The following is a 14,266-nucleotide window of genomic DNA, read 5'->3' as shown; positions in this document are numbered from 1 at the left end:
TTCCACATGGCCTTCATGTATAGGCTCATGTAGATGAAAAATACATTGTAGTAATCCCAATAAAAGTCACAAAAGTATGGTATTTCCTTGGCAGGCTCTTGATCCAAAATAAAATGTCACAAATGTCTTACCAGCTGTGCTTGAATTATGGTGGGGCTGGGGAGGGAGGGGCAGGCCCCCATATTACTTTTAGTGGTTACCTCACTTCTGTTTTATGACTCCCCCTTACTTCTCACTACTGTTTACATTAAAGCCACCCCCTATTTTTTCCCCATAATTTGAGCACTACTTACCATATGCAGGTAAAAAAGGTTCTCTGGGCCAAAAGCTTCACCAGTAGCACCCCCAAATTGCAAACATCTTGAAGAAAAGATAAGCAAAATCTCTTTCAGGCACAGGGCAGGAACTACTTCTGTTGTATCCCCAGGTTCCAACCCACTAGTATCACCTATGTCTTGTCTAGACTGAGTCTCAGGCAACTCGCTCTAAGTCCCTGTCCTGGCCAGCCACTAGGAAAGCCACTGCACCATCTGGGTCTGATGGATTTAGAGCTGCATGTCCTGTGCATGTTAATGATACCACACCCCAAATCATTTTGCTAGCTCTCCCAGGAGCCTGGCACCATACTGCCTGGGGTAGTGGCAAACCAGAGCCTAGCTAGTAGAACCCTTTACAGCTGCAATTGCCCATAGTATAACCATTTGGGGTGAGAGTAGGAACGAATATTTAATGGTAATTTTGTTGTTTTGTCTGACCTGGGGTGCTAGAAAGCAAGCTTCAGGAGATGCTGAATAGTATAAAAGCAAAGGAACCATCAAAATAAATAGCACAAGACTAGTTTTCTGTCAGAGAGAGGGAGAAGGTGATGGCATAAATCACAAGAGCTATGTAGCTCATGCCGTAACCAGAACACCTTCAATGGAAATCAAAACATAGTAAAAATGACCCCTGATTTGGTTATTCTTAATACAAAAAGACAGCTCCCTACCTCTTCCTCACACCCCTCTCTTCTCTAATCCTTCATGCTGCAAAACCCCTCTGCCCTGTATTCCGACTGACAATGCCCTTTCCCAGCCACAGATGATTCCTTCTAAGAGCACAGATAACCTGTATCAGTGTGGCTGCATACTCCATTTGCAGGATCAGAGTCTTACCAACCCTAAACACACAGAACAAACCAGCCCCAAAACATCCCTCTGTGATTCTTCTTATAGAAGCTGTAAGGGTGACTTTGTAGGGAGATAGAATACAGTTGCAACACCTCAATTCTTTGTTACCCACAGATTTTCTGGCATCAGACTTAGATGCCACGGCAGTTCGAATTTTGCCTAATGTTTGGAACAAAATGAGAATGTACTTCTGTAGATCAAGCAGATGCAGTTACTGCCAGACAGACAGTTGGTGGCAGTAGAGATGCACAAGGAGCTCAAATGTTTCAATTCAGTGTTAGTGGGGGGTGGTTTCTCCCTACTCAGTTTATTGCACAAAAAGTGTTAAACCAGCAGTCTGATGTAAGGCTGTATAATTATGGCATAACAAAGCTGAGTAACTGTTTAACATTAGTAAGGCCCCAGCAGATATATAATGTATTGTGTCTGGGAGAGAGATTTTATCTGGTGATCCAAAAATGGCACTTGGCGGTCTCATCGCAGCTCCAATATTAAATTCCTCTATTGCCGTGGGAGACTTAATTATAATATTTTCTACCTCACAAAGACTGTTGGGGATTCTTTGTTTAGTATTTGAGAAGTGGGTTTGAAAACCAGTCTGGAACAGCACGTAGGATATTTCTGAAATTACATTTCATAAGAATTTCTGCAGAAACCCATTTTTCAGTAAAATGAACGTAATTCTATTTGGATGGTATTTCTTCACACAACATGTAGTCAGTTTGCAGCTGTGACTGCCCAAAAGCTCAGTGTATGAGATCGTGTACTGAATTCTTAAAGAGACTTGACAGTTTTATGACCATTAATAACACTGTAAACTATGGGACATGGATATCCAAGCTGCACGCTTCAGGGGGTAAACTAACCAACATTTGATAGTTATAAAGCCTCCCAGGCAGGAAAAGAAAAGCTATTGGCAACGAAGGGTAGGACTTAATAAATGACTCATAAACAAAAGCAAAGATGGAGATTTTTAAAGCTTTTGAAAGAATATACAACTTTATATTTTCATTTTGGGACTATTTCACAGGCAGAAGAATACTGTATAAATTAATTATGCAATTCATCCTTTTATTTAAAAAAATAATTTCCTAGTGTCATTGTTAAATTACAAGAGACATTTTCAAATTGTGTGTGGTTTTGCAAGATCCTTATTTCTGAGATGATTTCTGCACATACCCACCATCTTCAAACTAAACCACCAGCTAAGATGTGTCAATAGCACCATTCAGATCTGGTTATTGTCTTCCTCTTTCATTGTGTGGCAGCTTATATCCTAACATTCACTGAGTTATCTAAAAGTTAAATAATCTTTTCTCTTCTTTACTTTCTGCTGTCCTGGGGGCAACTGTTTGTTCATTAACTTGTGTATTTCTTGTATGATGCTTTTTACATCTATTCCATTTCTGGAGGCTTCAAGCGCAGCATCATTGAAAGGAAATATAAGGACAAAATCACCTACTCGAGGGAAGGGCCTTTTGTCTTTAGTGGAGAGAAAATATGGAGGAATAGTTAATTTGTAGTTACATAACTCAGTGGTAGGCAACCAACGGGTGACTTGGACAGATGCATGTGCAGGGTGTCTAGCTCCTGGCAGCTGTTTGCTTTTAGATGCCGCCTTTGATTGCGAAGATGTTTTCGGCCTGTTCATCCTTTCCCGGAGCTGTGAGGTTAGTGTTTTCCTTGGATATGTTCTGGCCATTTTCCCCATCACTATGGCCTCCTTCTTAAACGAACCTCCTGCAACCTCCAAGAGAGACTGCACTGCAGAAGTGGCAGTGCATTCACTCTCTTGCCTAGAAGCAAGGAAATTGGGAGTGTCATCTGTTGCATTTTCACCCTGAGTCGTCAAGGGGATATGTGTCCTACCAGCATATGAAGCTTTAGTGCCAGGCCCATTGTTTTCTCTCAAGGTGTCAGTTTGCTTATAATTTAGCAATTCAATGATATCATGGAGAAGTCTTTTTTTCACTGTTGTGTCGATGGAACAGTCTAGGCGCAAGGCTGGGCTGTAGTTTACCTCTAAAAGCCATGGTTTGAATGTGTCATCGATCAGAATGTCGAACCCAAAGAGCTCAAAGCAATTGGACGTCAATGGAACAGAAGGGGTTATAGCAAGCAGGGTCAGCATTACGATGTTGTTTATTCTCCGCCACAGAAGCAGGTCGTCCACCTCATGGCTGCGTAGGTAAGATCGGAATTTGCTGAACGTCCATTTGCAGCCACGGCCGATCCCTTCTTTATTTTTTTTGTACGAGGCACCAAATTTATTGATGCTGGTGTTTGTCAGATGGGCATAGACATTGTCCAGAGAACAGAGGTCAAACTTTTCAGTGGCAAACCTCACCAGCCCTTCTTCGTAAGTGTAAATGGTAAGGGGGCAAAAACTGGTGACACAGACATAGAGGCGGAGATCCCATTTGTACCCAGAAATAAGCAAAGGGTTACTAATGTACTTCTGCACAATGACCATGCAATCATATACAAAGTCTTTAATGTCCTGGAAAATGAGTATGCCCCTTCCACGAGACAAATCCACAGGCTTGCAAATCCAATAGCTTGGCTTTTTGCCCTGTGACTGTCTCTCCTTGGTGTATTCTGCTATAAACTTGACATAGTCATTAGGCATGATGAATGCCACTGGACTAAACTCATAAAGAGATGGTCCATAAATTCCCTTCATGCGTTTCAGATGCCTTGCCAGATAGTCTTTCCTTGTGATCCTCACTGTTTCTGGATAGTGGTTGAGCCTCTGCCATGGTTTAATGCTTCGGTGGTCAGTCATACGGAAAGGGGAGTTCTGCCAGTACAGATTCCAGTCTGCTTCATCTTGCTCTTGTTCATCAAATTCACTCCAACCACGTTCCAGTAAGACCTCACGGACTGCTTCAGGAACGCTCTCGTGGAGACGGAAGACCAGAGGCTTCAGGATGTCTTCTGCATCATGGTCATATGCCATTGTGTGGGCCTTATTTTCTGAAAAAGAATTATCAGGAGGGAAATAAACAAATAAATAAATAAATGATTGTCACAAATTGAGCTGAAACACATCATATACATCTCGGCACACCCAAAGCCTCTCTCTCCCATGGTTCTTTCTGCCATGAATGTGCAAATTGCAAATGAAAAATGGAGTCCAAAGCTTTATTTACTGCTGAAGGAGCAATTGTACGAGCCTCATGTACAATACTGGTTTCAGAAAACTTTAAGGCAGCATGAAACATGGCTGTCTCTATCAAATTGAATGTCCATATATTTCCGTTTGCTTTGCTTTTTAATTTAAAGTGGCCAATCTTAGCAGTATTGGGCTTGCGCTTTTGTAATTCACAGATATCTATTATTTTACAATGTCATTGTTCAGTCCAATGATCATAACTTCCCCTATTAGACCTTGTCTACACCAGTGGCATAGCCAGCTTTTAAGAGGAGGGGAAGCAAGCTCTTCCTCTGGCCATGCCCCCTTGGCAGCTCCTCTGGCCGCACCGATCCTCCCCCTCCATGGCTCCTCCGGCCCCGCCGTGCCACCCCCATGGCCCCCCCTCTCGCTCCTCCGGCCGCCATGCCGCGCCCGCCGCCCCCCCCATGGCTACCGGCCACGCTGCAGGTCTCAAGCCTGGGCCCCCCCTCGCTCCTCCGGCCTGGCCGTGGCTGCCGGGCCACCAGCCTGCATCCCCCCTCACTCCTCCGGCCGCTTTTGGAAAGGCGGGGGAAGCAGCTGCTTCCCCTGCACCCCACTAGCTACGCTAGTGGTCTACACTAGTAATTTAGGACCCGTAATTCCCAACAGTTGCCTTGTAGACAAGGATCAGACATTTTACCACCATGTTATCAAACCCTTTTCTGAGAAAAACCCCACTGTAGACAAGATCTTAGGACCTGATCCAAAGCCCAGTGAAGTTAATGGAAAGACTCTATTGGCTTCAGTGGGCTTTGGATCTCAGCCTAAAGTGCTGGTATCATCTGGCTGGTCTACCTAATACTTTGCTGTTATCAGTGAAGCTTTTCCTCCTTCCTGAAGAGCTCCATATACTGTTCCTTCTCCCCATTGCCCTCCTGCAGAGGAGTTAATACTCCCTGGGGTTTGTAAATAATCTCCTATAGGAATTAATGTAAACTCTAAATGATGCACCATTTCAGAATATGCACAGCAGATGGTGCATGCCAGCTCCTTTGAGTTGGAAATGCATTTTAATTCTTCTAGTTTCCTGGGGAAATTAGCAGCTTTAACACAGAACTATTAACTTTTAAATAAGACACTCCCTTCCCACCCTCCCACCACACCACACACCCCCAATTAATTCTAAATATAAAGAAAGGGGTACAACTTGAAGGCTCTGTTGCCCCTGTTGTCTGTGGAGGGCACAAAATCCCAGTCGATATATGCCTTAGGGGGTATTGCTGCTTCTGGGGCAGTGCTCTGCCCTTCCCCCAAACCTGCTGCAGAAGCTCCTCTACATCTAGAAAGGAGGAGAGACTGCAGTTAGGGGGAGAGCAATTCTACAAGGCATCATGTCTGCCATTGAAATCCATGCCCTTAAGATCAGCATGAATTTACTTATTTTACTACTCCACACTCTGAAATCCCCCAGGATGGGGCCTCCAGAGACGGACATTAAATTTTACTCTTGGAATGTAACAACATTAGAAAATAAAAGAAGAAAGGAATTTTCCTAATCACAACTCTTAGGCTTTGTCTACACTATGCCGCTTTTAGCGACACAGCCATGCCACTACAGCCGTGCCACTAAAAAGGTGCACAGTGTAGCCACTGTTTGTTGGCGGGAGATCTCTCTCCTGCTGACAAAAAACTTCCACCCCCAATGAGTGGCGGTAGCTTTGTCGGCAGGTGAGCACTCCTGCTGACAAAGCACTGTTCACACCGGCGCTTTTCCTCGACAAAACTTTTGTCTTTCGGGGCGGTGTTTTTTTAACCAGTGTAGACAAAGCCTTAGTGTCTGCACAGGTCTGACATTTCCCAAGACATGCACATCAGCTATACAGTGGTCAATCCTCTGCTCAACCTGTTTTCAGACCGACATCTTGGTGTATTTTCTAAGGTTGAGAATCTTTTCTCCTGAGGTTTAAACTCCCAACTTTTGAAACAATCCCCAGAATGTAAATTCCATACATTCTAAATCGCCATAGAAACCTAGGATGCGTGTCACACCTCACAGCATTCCCTCACCCCTCCTTTCCTGTGATAGAGTATTTATGGGGAAATGGCACTTTGTCAAAACTGAAACTTTTCGCCAAAAGTGGTTGGTTTGACAAATTTCCTGCTTTGAAATATTTTTGAAAAAAAAATCTAAATTGTTGAAAAGTTCTGTTTTTCAATTGAAAAGAAAAGGCACTGTTGAAATGAAATGTTTCAATTGACCTGATTTTAATTTTTTTTTTCAGATTTTTCAGTCCACCAAAATATTCAAGATTTTGACTTTTTTTCCCGATTCAGGATGTGAAAAAATTTCAAAACCTCAAAAATTTCTTGCAGGATGGGAAAACCATTTCCCACCCTCTTCCAGTATTCAGTGACACTCTTATCCGGTGTATATGTATTGGTTACCTGAGCCTTGTGCTGTTGTCAACTGGCGCTGTCGGCTCATCACATTAAGTATCTTTCTTTTGTGAGCTTTAACCCTTGTCTACCTTAGAGAATTTCATTGTTGCAACTTGAAACAGGTATGAATGGTCTGGTGCTATCTTCAGTGGTGCCATGTGCACAGGACAAGTTAGGACTTTAGGAAGAACTCAGGACCAGCTCCCATCTAGGTTTGACTTGCCGCCCAGACTGTGGGACTGGAGCCAGGTCTGCTGGGAAGAAGGAGCCAGTTCAAAGGCAGATTGTGCTGTTCAGTCAAGGGAGAAAGCTGACAGGCAGGGCAGTGGCTGGGAGAGATCTGGAGATAGCAGTGGTGCCCTCCAGTGACCAGGCATCTGAACCGAGACTGGAGGTGGTGCCCCTGACAAGGAACTGGGACCAAAACCCAGGAGGGTTTCAGCAGAGGATTGATGGCAAGAGGCTGAGGAGAAGGGCCTAACAAGAGACAGACATCATAGGAAGTGGCCCCAGGAAGCAGTGAAGCAGCACAGTTAGTGTTTGAGTCAGACAGCAGTGTCATGGGAGAACCCAAAGGCTGGATCCTGCATAGAGGGAAGGCCTGGTTTCTCCTATGCACCACCTGTAGGTGGTAGGGAAATGGCTGTGTACAAGCGGGAAGGACTGGGGGGAAGTGGCGGGAAGGTGAAGAATAGTGTGATCCCTGTTGAAAGAGGACAAGGAGAATCTCTGTCCAGTGGGAGCAGAAACTATTGAGGACCCATGAACTGGGGCTGAATTTCTTCATTTCATGATTTCTAATCTGTTACTCAACACTATTTATAGTAAAACAAAGTAGTTAATAAATAAATGAATATTTTTTCTGTTGTTTTGCAGCTGAATTTATAACTTCCTTCTCTCTTGTGTTTGAGCCAGAGATGGAAGTCAGCCAGGCCAGGGTTTGGATTGAGGACACCCCTCTGAGCCTCTTCAGGTGACTCAGGAATTCCTCCTCCCCATCTCTCTCCTACACATAAGGCAGAGTCCTCAGGGGATGTACCACTCTTGGGAGATAGGATTGAGGAGAACCATGTGGATACTAAAGCACCCAGTAGATTTACTTGGGTATATGGGAAAGCAGCCCACCAATGTCTATTTAATATTCTTTTTAAGGTCCCAGGAGTGTGGTGGACACTGCTGGGGCAGAACACACATTGCCATGGCAGCCCCCAGTGATGTAAGTACATGTTAGTTATTGTCCTTGCCTCCATCTTCTTCCCTAAAGTTCCACTCTCTCTTATAAAATCGCCTTTGAAAATACATATTAATCATCCATTTAAAAAGCCCTGCAAAGAAACATTTGTGCTGCAAATTTTCTAGGCTCTGACTCAGCTCCCCTGACAAGGAAATCTTTAGTAAAAGGCAAAAGATTTATAACATTTAACTGAATTGACCAAGCTTGACAGCTCTGAGTCATAGTTTAAATGTTGCAGTTAGTTGTGTGTGTGTGTTATGCACTGATCAGTAGTGCTACTAGCAACCCTTCATTGAAAGGCACCATATTATATGACTACTGAGCACAGTAAATGCTGCCACCAAGGAGTCTTAACTAACACATTGTAAATTACTCATTATTGGCTGCTAACAATACCTAAACAATAAAGCTGTTGACAGTGGTTTGCTCATGTCAGGTTGTGTCAATGTGGAAAACCTTTCTTGCCATTTACACTCAGAGGGAAGTTGACTGGAAAGACAAGTGTTTTGCAAGCATAGACATAACAAATATCAACACCAAATTCCTTGGAAACTCAGTATCTATGGTATATGGAGTGCAAAGACAGTAACAAGATTTCAGATATAAGGAACACAATTTAAGCACCACCAGAGGAGAACTATCATCTAGTGATCAGCTAAATGCATGAACACAAATTTGTGTGAATCACTGTACAAATGTCCTTTCATTCAGATGAATTTGCCTGAGTTGCTCAATTTTCTTTTGCAAATTATGAAAATATAATAATTTTAAGCTCCACCTATTTGCAATCATTGTTGCACAGTGCACTTGCAGTAGTTTCCATTAAAAGTTAACATCTGCCCACAGTTCTCACACAGTGGTATCTGAGAGGCTAATGTATTTCCTTGTATTTTAAATAAAAAATACTTGTGCTACAGTGACTCCGTAACAAATAACTGTATGCTGATGATATTGCAATGACCACTACTGTACAGGTGTCCAGTTTTAAAAGTTCACTTTTGAAATTGAACATTTGAATTTGAAATGATTTTGTTTCAAAATTTTCTTTAATTTTATTTTTAAAATTCTAAAACATTTTAAAATGGTCAAAATCAAAATAACTTGTTTTGGCTTGGTCAAAATTTCATTTGACTCAAACAATGTTTTTCTTTTTATTTCTCAATTTGCCCATTTTTTTAAATTATTTTATTTTGGTGTGACCCAAAATGAATTTTTTCAACTTTTTGAAATTGCCAATGAATCAAAAAATCCATTATTCACCCTGCTCTCCTGGCTCGTAGATTTCAAGACCAGAAGGGCTCATCAGATCATCTAGTAGTCTGACATCCTGTATATCACAGGCTATCAAATTTGACCCTGTTACCCCATATTGGTACCAATAACTTGTGTTTGACTAAAGCATATCTTCCAAGGAGGCATACAAGCTAGTTCAGATAACTGATTTTCTTTGCACAAAAGAGTTTTTGTGGCATCAAATCTAGCCATAGCTGCATTATGTTGGAATTAATATTGTAAAAGCCATTGTACAATGGACAAAAGATGTATTGGACAGGTGCATACTAAATATTTATTTATTGGCACCTTGTTCTTATTTAAAAACGCTACTATTGAGGATAGTCGAGAGAGACTTACAAAAAAACCTCCCTTTTCTTACTCTGCCAGTTGAAATGCAGTTGAATTCAGCATCTTACAAATCATTACATCTCTGTGAATCTGGTATGAAACAAAGAAGGCTGCTAACCCTTATGCTCTCAACCCCTGTTGTGTGTCCTCCATCATCAGCTGGGAATGAAATCCTTTTCACAGGATATTTTTTTTCCTGTATAAATTCCTTCTTTCACAAGAAAGGCCAAGGACTAGAAAGTGCTTAACCCACACACGACTGTACTCATCAATTCAAAATGTGCACGTACCTCTCCCGCTGGTACATCTACACTTCTGGACAGGTGCATTCTCTGTATGGTAATTGTCCTAATCAACAATGCATGCTGGCCGGGACACTCCAGGCTCTAGGTAGAGAATCAGCAAACATCAACATGCACTTGAATTTTCAAATACGAACATAAGGAAACCCCTTCTTTATGCTCACAAACGCCAAAGGGGGATTTGCAGGCTGCCTGATTCAGCAGCTACAGCTGTCTGATTGGTTTTTCTTGCCTGGATGTCTCCAAGGGCAGGCCAAGAGGGTTGAAGTATTGTTGCCTAGCAACACAAAGTAGCAATCCTGTATACAAAGGCAAAGAGTGACAGCATCATGGAAGTAGGCGAAGTGTTTTATTGAGTCCTTTCAGCTTCTGTCACCAGCCTATAGGTTCCTCTTTCTCTTCTTTAATCTCCATGAGCCAAAGCCAGCCAGCCTTGTGGTGTCAAAACTGAGCCCAGCTGGCCTTGCTCAGGCAAAACTCCCGTAGGAGTCAATGAAAGCCTTGGCTAAGTAATATCAAACTTTAGCTTATGGTGGTTTTAATTTATTCTCTTTTGTGGTTTCATGCGGCGCAGCGATGGGCTTTGGTTTTTATGTGTAGGACTCTTACTGCAGTCACTGGATGTATGTAGACAATGATTAATATTAATGATATTCAGTTTAATTTAGAAAGTCAGGTGGTAAAGTAGGATGCCCCACCTTCTGCCTCCTCTCCTCTCCTCTCCTCTCCGCTCCTCTCCCCCCACCTCCCCCGGTGGCTGCTGCTTGGGCCAGGGCTCTCATCAGTGCCCCCAACTTCCATATCAAACTTTTATCTCAGCTGCACCAAACTAGGAAAACAGGATCACAAAGTGTGAGACCAGGTCCCAGAGGGAGAAAAACTGGTAACTTCCCTCGTCTCCATCATCTATTCTCTGCTTCCCTCCTCCAACTAATTCAGTTCCGCTCCCTCGCTCCGCATTTCAGTGTCTCCTCAGCCAGGACCTGGGAACGGAGGGAACTCGGCATCTGACAGGAGGTACTCAGCAGCTTGCAGGGGGTGCTCAGCACCTTGCAAAGCTGTGACCCTGTATAATATTTGTCTGGTATAAACATCTATCATGCACAGCATTTAGTGGCAGTCTGCTTATAAACTGTTTGCTGTCCAGGTGATTGGTCGTTATCTTTCCAGTACCTTCAAGCCTGCAGCGTGTACATATTGGGATTGCTCAGCATGCTATCAGAATGGGCACTCATTAACCTCATACAGGTGGAGTCAGTGATAGAAGCTACTGGGGTGAACACAGTTGTTGCTGGTGGCATTATAATAGATTGGCCATCAGCCAAGCGTGAGGTGAGAGGGGATGGCGATTCCAAGTGAGTCCTGCCTCTGGTTCAGTTCATTCCATCCAAACATGATTTGCCTGCTTAATACCCAGTCAACCAAAGCAAGGCTTGTGGAATGTTCCTCTGGAAGGCCAGAAGCTTCATGCCACAGTGACACCAACCGTCACTTTGTTTTCCCTCTGGAGCACAGAGGCCTCCCTGGCTCAACTCCCTACCAATATTTTGATGTTGTGAGTCATTCTATAGCACAGGCTTGGTTTATTAACTTTATATTAAATCACCACAGTTCTAACTCACTTATGGGGCCTGCTCATCCACGGCCTAATTGAAAAGTTCAGGCTGAATAGATCAAGTTTGATAGTTGTCTCTGCCAGACAGCTCAGCCGTGTTATTCGCATATGAGGCTATCGTATGCTTCACCTCACTCTGCCCTGACTAAGGCATCTCAAGTTAACTGTCTATCTGGGTATGTTTATGGCTCCCATTGCCATACTCTCTGAACTTACCCTCACAATACACCTGTGGGGCAGAGATGTAATTATCCCCATTTTACAGAGGTGGAGCTGAGGCACTGAGATATTATGTGACTTGCCCACGTCACATTGGAAGTCTGTGACAGAGCCACTAACTAAACACAAATCTCCAGTCCAGTGCCTGACCCACAAGACCATCCTTCCAGTTCTGACTCTGCCTAGCCTGTGTGCTGAGATTCCCCGATACCAGCAGCATTTTGTTGCATACTGCCTGCTTCATCCGTTGTAGCTTCAGTTGGAATCTATGGTGTCTGTGGAAAGCCATTGTGGTGTCATTGCTTGACATGTCCACAACATGAAAAATAGCCAAATAGTTTTGGAAGGAAGGAGAGGAGGTAACTGAAAGTATTTTGATAGTATGGTGATAGAAAAAACCTGCTGTATCAACAGATGCAAAGTTGCATGCACACAAATGGACATTGCGCTGAAGGACACTAAGCCCTAGTCTACTCTGGGGGGGGGGGGGGAGGGGGGAATCGATCTAAGTTACGCAACTTCAGCTACGTGAATAATGTAGCTGAAGTCGACAAACTTAGATCGACTTACCGTGGTGTCTTCACCCTGGTAAGTCGACTCTTGCTGCTCCCCCGTCAATTCTGCCTGCGCCTCTCGTGGTGCTGGAGTACAGGAGTCGACGGGAGAGTGCTCGGTGGGAAGCGGCAGCCAGCACATCCCTCGGCCCGCGCTGCTTCCCGCAGCCCCCATTGGCCTGGAGTGGCGAACTGCGGCCAGTGGGAGCCGCGATCGGCCGAACCTGCAGATGTGGCAGGTAAACAAACCAGCCCGGCCTGCCAGGGTGCTAACCCTGGCGAGCCGCATGCCAAAGGTTGCTGATCCCTGATCTAGACTGTTCTCAGTGGTACCAGATGACAGAACAAGGAGTAATGGTCTCAAGTTGCAGTGGGGGAGGCTTAGGTTGGATATTAGGAAAAACTTTTTCACTAGGATTGTGGTGAAGCACTGGAATGGGTTACCTAGGAAGGTGGTGGATTCTCCTTCCTTGGAGGTTTTTAAGATCAGGCTTGACAAAGCCCTGCCTGGGATGATTTAGTTGGGGATTGGTCCTGCTTTCAGCAGGGGGTTAGACTAGATGACCTCCTGAGGACCCTTCCAACCCTAATATTCTATGATTCTATGAACATGTGTTAAGAATATGCAACAGAACGGTAAAGGAGTCAGGAGGTAAACTAGATGTTATTGAAAGTCCATCTGTAATCACTGAATGTATGGTGAACATTCCTGAGGATTCCACTGCTATAATAGTTTAGTCACACATATAACAAACAGAGTGATTAATGACAAGCCTTTTTTCAGAATTGACAGAGCCATCAGGGAGGCAGAGCTGTAAAGGAGCTCGCCTGTTTTTGTTTGTTGTTGTTTTTTCTAGACATAATGAATTATACTTAATTATAAACTAGAAGGTAAAGAAAGGTATAATATGAAACGCTAGACACAACATGGATGAAATTTGGACAGGAATCCTGGTACTAGAAAATACTATTTGAGGAAGGAAAGTGGTATGAGAACAAAATTGTAAAAAGGAATACTTTGTGGGGGCGGGTTCCCACATTAATCTGATTATTTCTTTCTATCTTCTGGTTACATCCACATTTGTTTTTATTTCATTAATGCCTCACTCTCATGGTGCAGTTAATAATTGAACCTATTAGTCTTAAATGTTAGCTTTCATGGCATGACATAATTTATCTTACATGTCATTTGTTTCCAGGTGTGGTGCTAATCCTGACGATTGGCAGTCATTGTCTTCAACTTTTCTTCTCTTACATTTTGTTAGCTTTACAAACAGGATTATTTCTGTCCTGCTGCTGTTACTACTACTACTACTAATCAGTGATTTTGGACAGTACCCACCTGCCAAGGTGCTGGGGACACTGTTCAATAATTTCATGATGCACAAAATAACCCCAACAATGTAATAAAATTCCAAACAAAAAAGGAAGTGGGGTTGGGAAAACCCTGACTGGTACATAGCGGAGGGACACGGTGACTATGGTTATGATTTTTAGAAATGTTGATGACCGACATTTTGAGGGGGGGGGGTGTTTTAAAGTGGCGAGGGAGGAGGTGAAGAAAGGAACAATAGGACGGCATGAGTACCAGGATGCAAGAACCACAGTGGCACAGACACAATTGTCTGCTCTCCTAAGACATGGTGGAGTGGATTTTGCAGAGTGCAAATACACATGAAGACAGCTCAGATAGAATTCTTAAATATTGTAGAGCCAGGGCCTACACCATTAAGGTTTTAAACACGAACCAGGCCAACCACACGTTCTCTGTAGTTACAGAGAGCAAGTGTAAAACAAAAAAAATCTAATGGAGGATGGCAATAATATGATGACAGATACTCTTAGGCACACAGTGCAGCATTCTGCACAAGCTACAAGCAATGGAGCAGCCTTGCATTAAAACTAGGTGGGAAGGAACTGCAGTAATTTGGGTTTGTGTTCATGGGAGTAGATGTTATGATGAGGTAGTTATAAATAGGGGGTCCACTCGCAT

General features: G+C 43.4%; 1 protein-coding gene across 1 annotated transcript; it reads right to left on the bottom strand.

The window, feature by feature from the left end:
- Positions 1-2,194: 2,194 nt before the first annotated feature.
- On the bottom strand, positions 2,195-9,969 carry TTLL2 (tubulin tyrosine ligase like 2). Its single transcript, XM_034766969.1, has 2 exons — positions 9,874-9,969; positions 2,195-4,145 (listed from the first exon to the last, which is right to left on the bottom strand). Exon 2 carries the CDS (start codon positions 4,126-4,128, stop codon positions 2,461-2,463), a length of 1,668 nt encoding a protein of 555 aa, XP_034622860.1. The 5' UTR covers positions 4,129-4,145; positions 9,874-9,969; the 3' UTR covers positions 2,195-2,460.
- Between the last annotated feature and the right edge of the window lie 4,297 nt (positions 9,970-14,266).

This window comes from Trachemys scripta, chromosome 3 (genome assembly GCF_013100865.1).
Source record: "Trachemys scripta elegans isolate TJP31775 chromosome 3, CAS_Tse_1.0, whole genome shotgun sequence".
Taxonomy (NCBI): domain Eukaryota; kingdom Metazoa; phylum Chordata; order Testudines; family Emydidae; genus Trachemys; species Trachemys scripta.
This window is presented reverse-complemented; position numbering and strand designations above follow the sequence as displayed.

Coding starts and splice junctions, on each gene's coding strand:
- TTLL2 (XM_034766969.1), bottom strand. CDS start 4,128: ATGGCATATGACCATGATGCAGAAGACATCCTGAAGCCTCTGGTCTTC.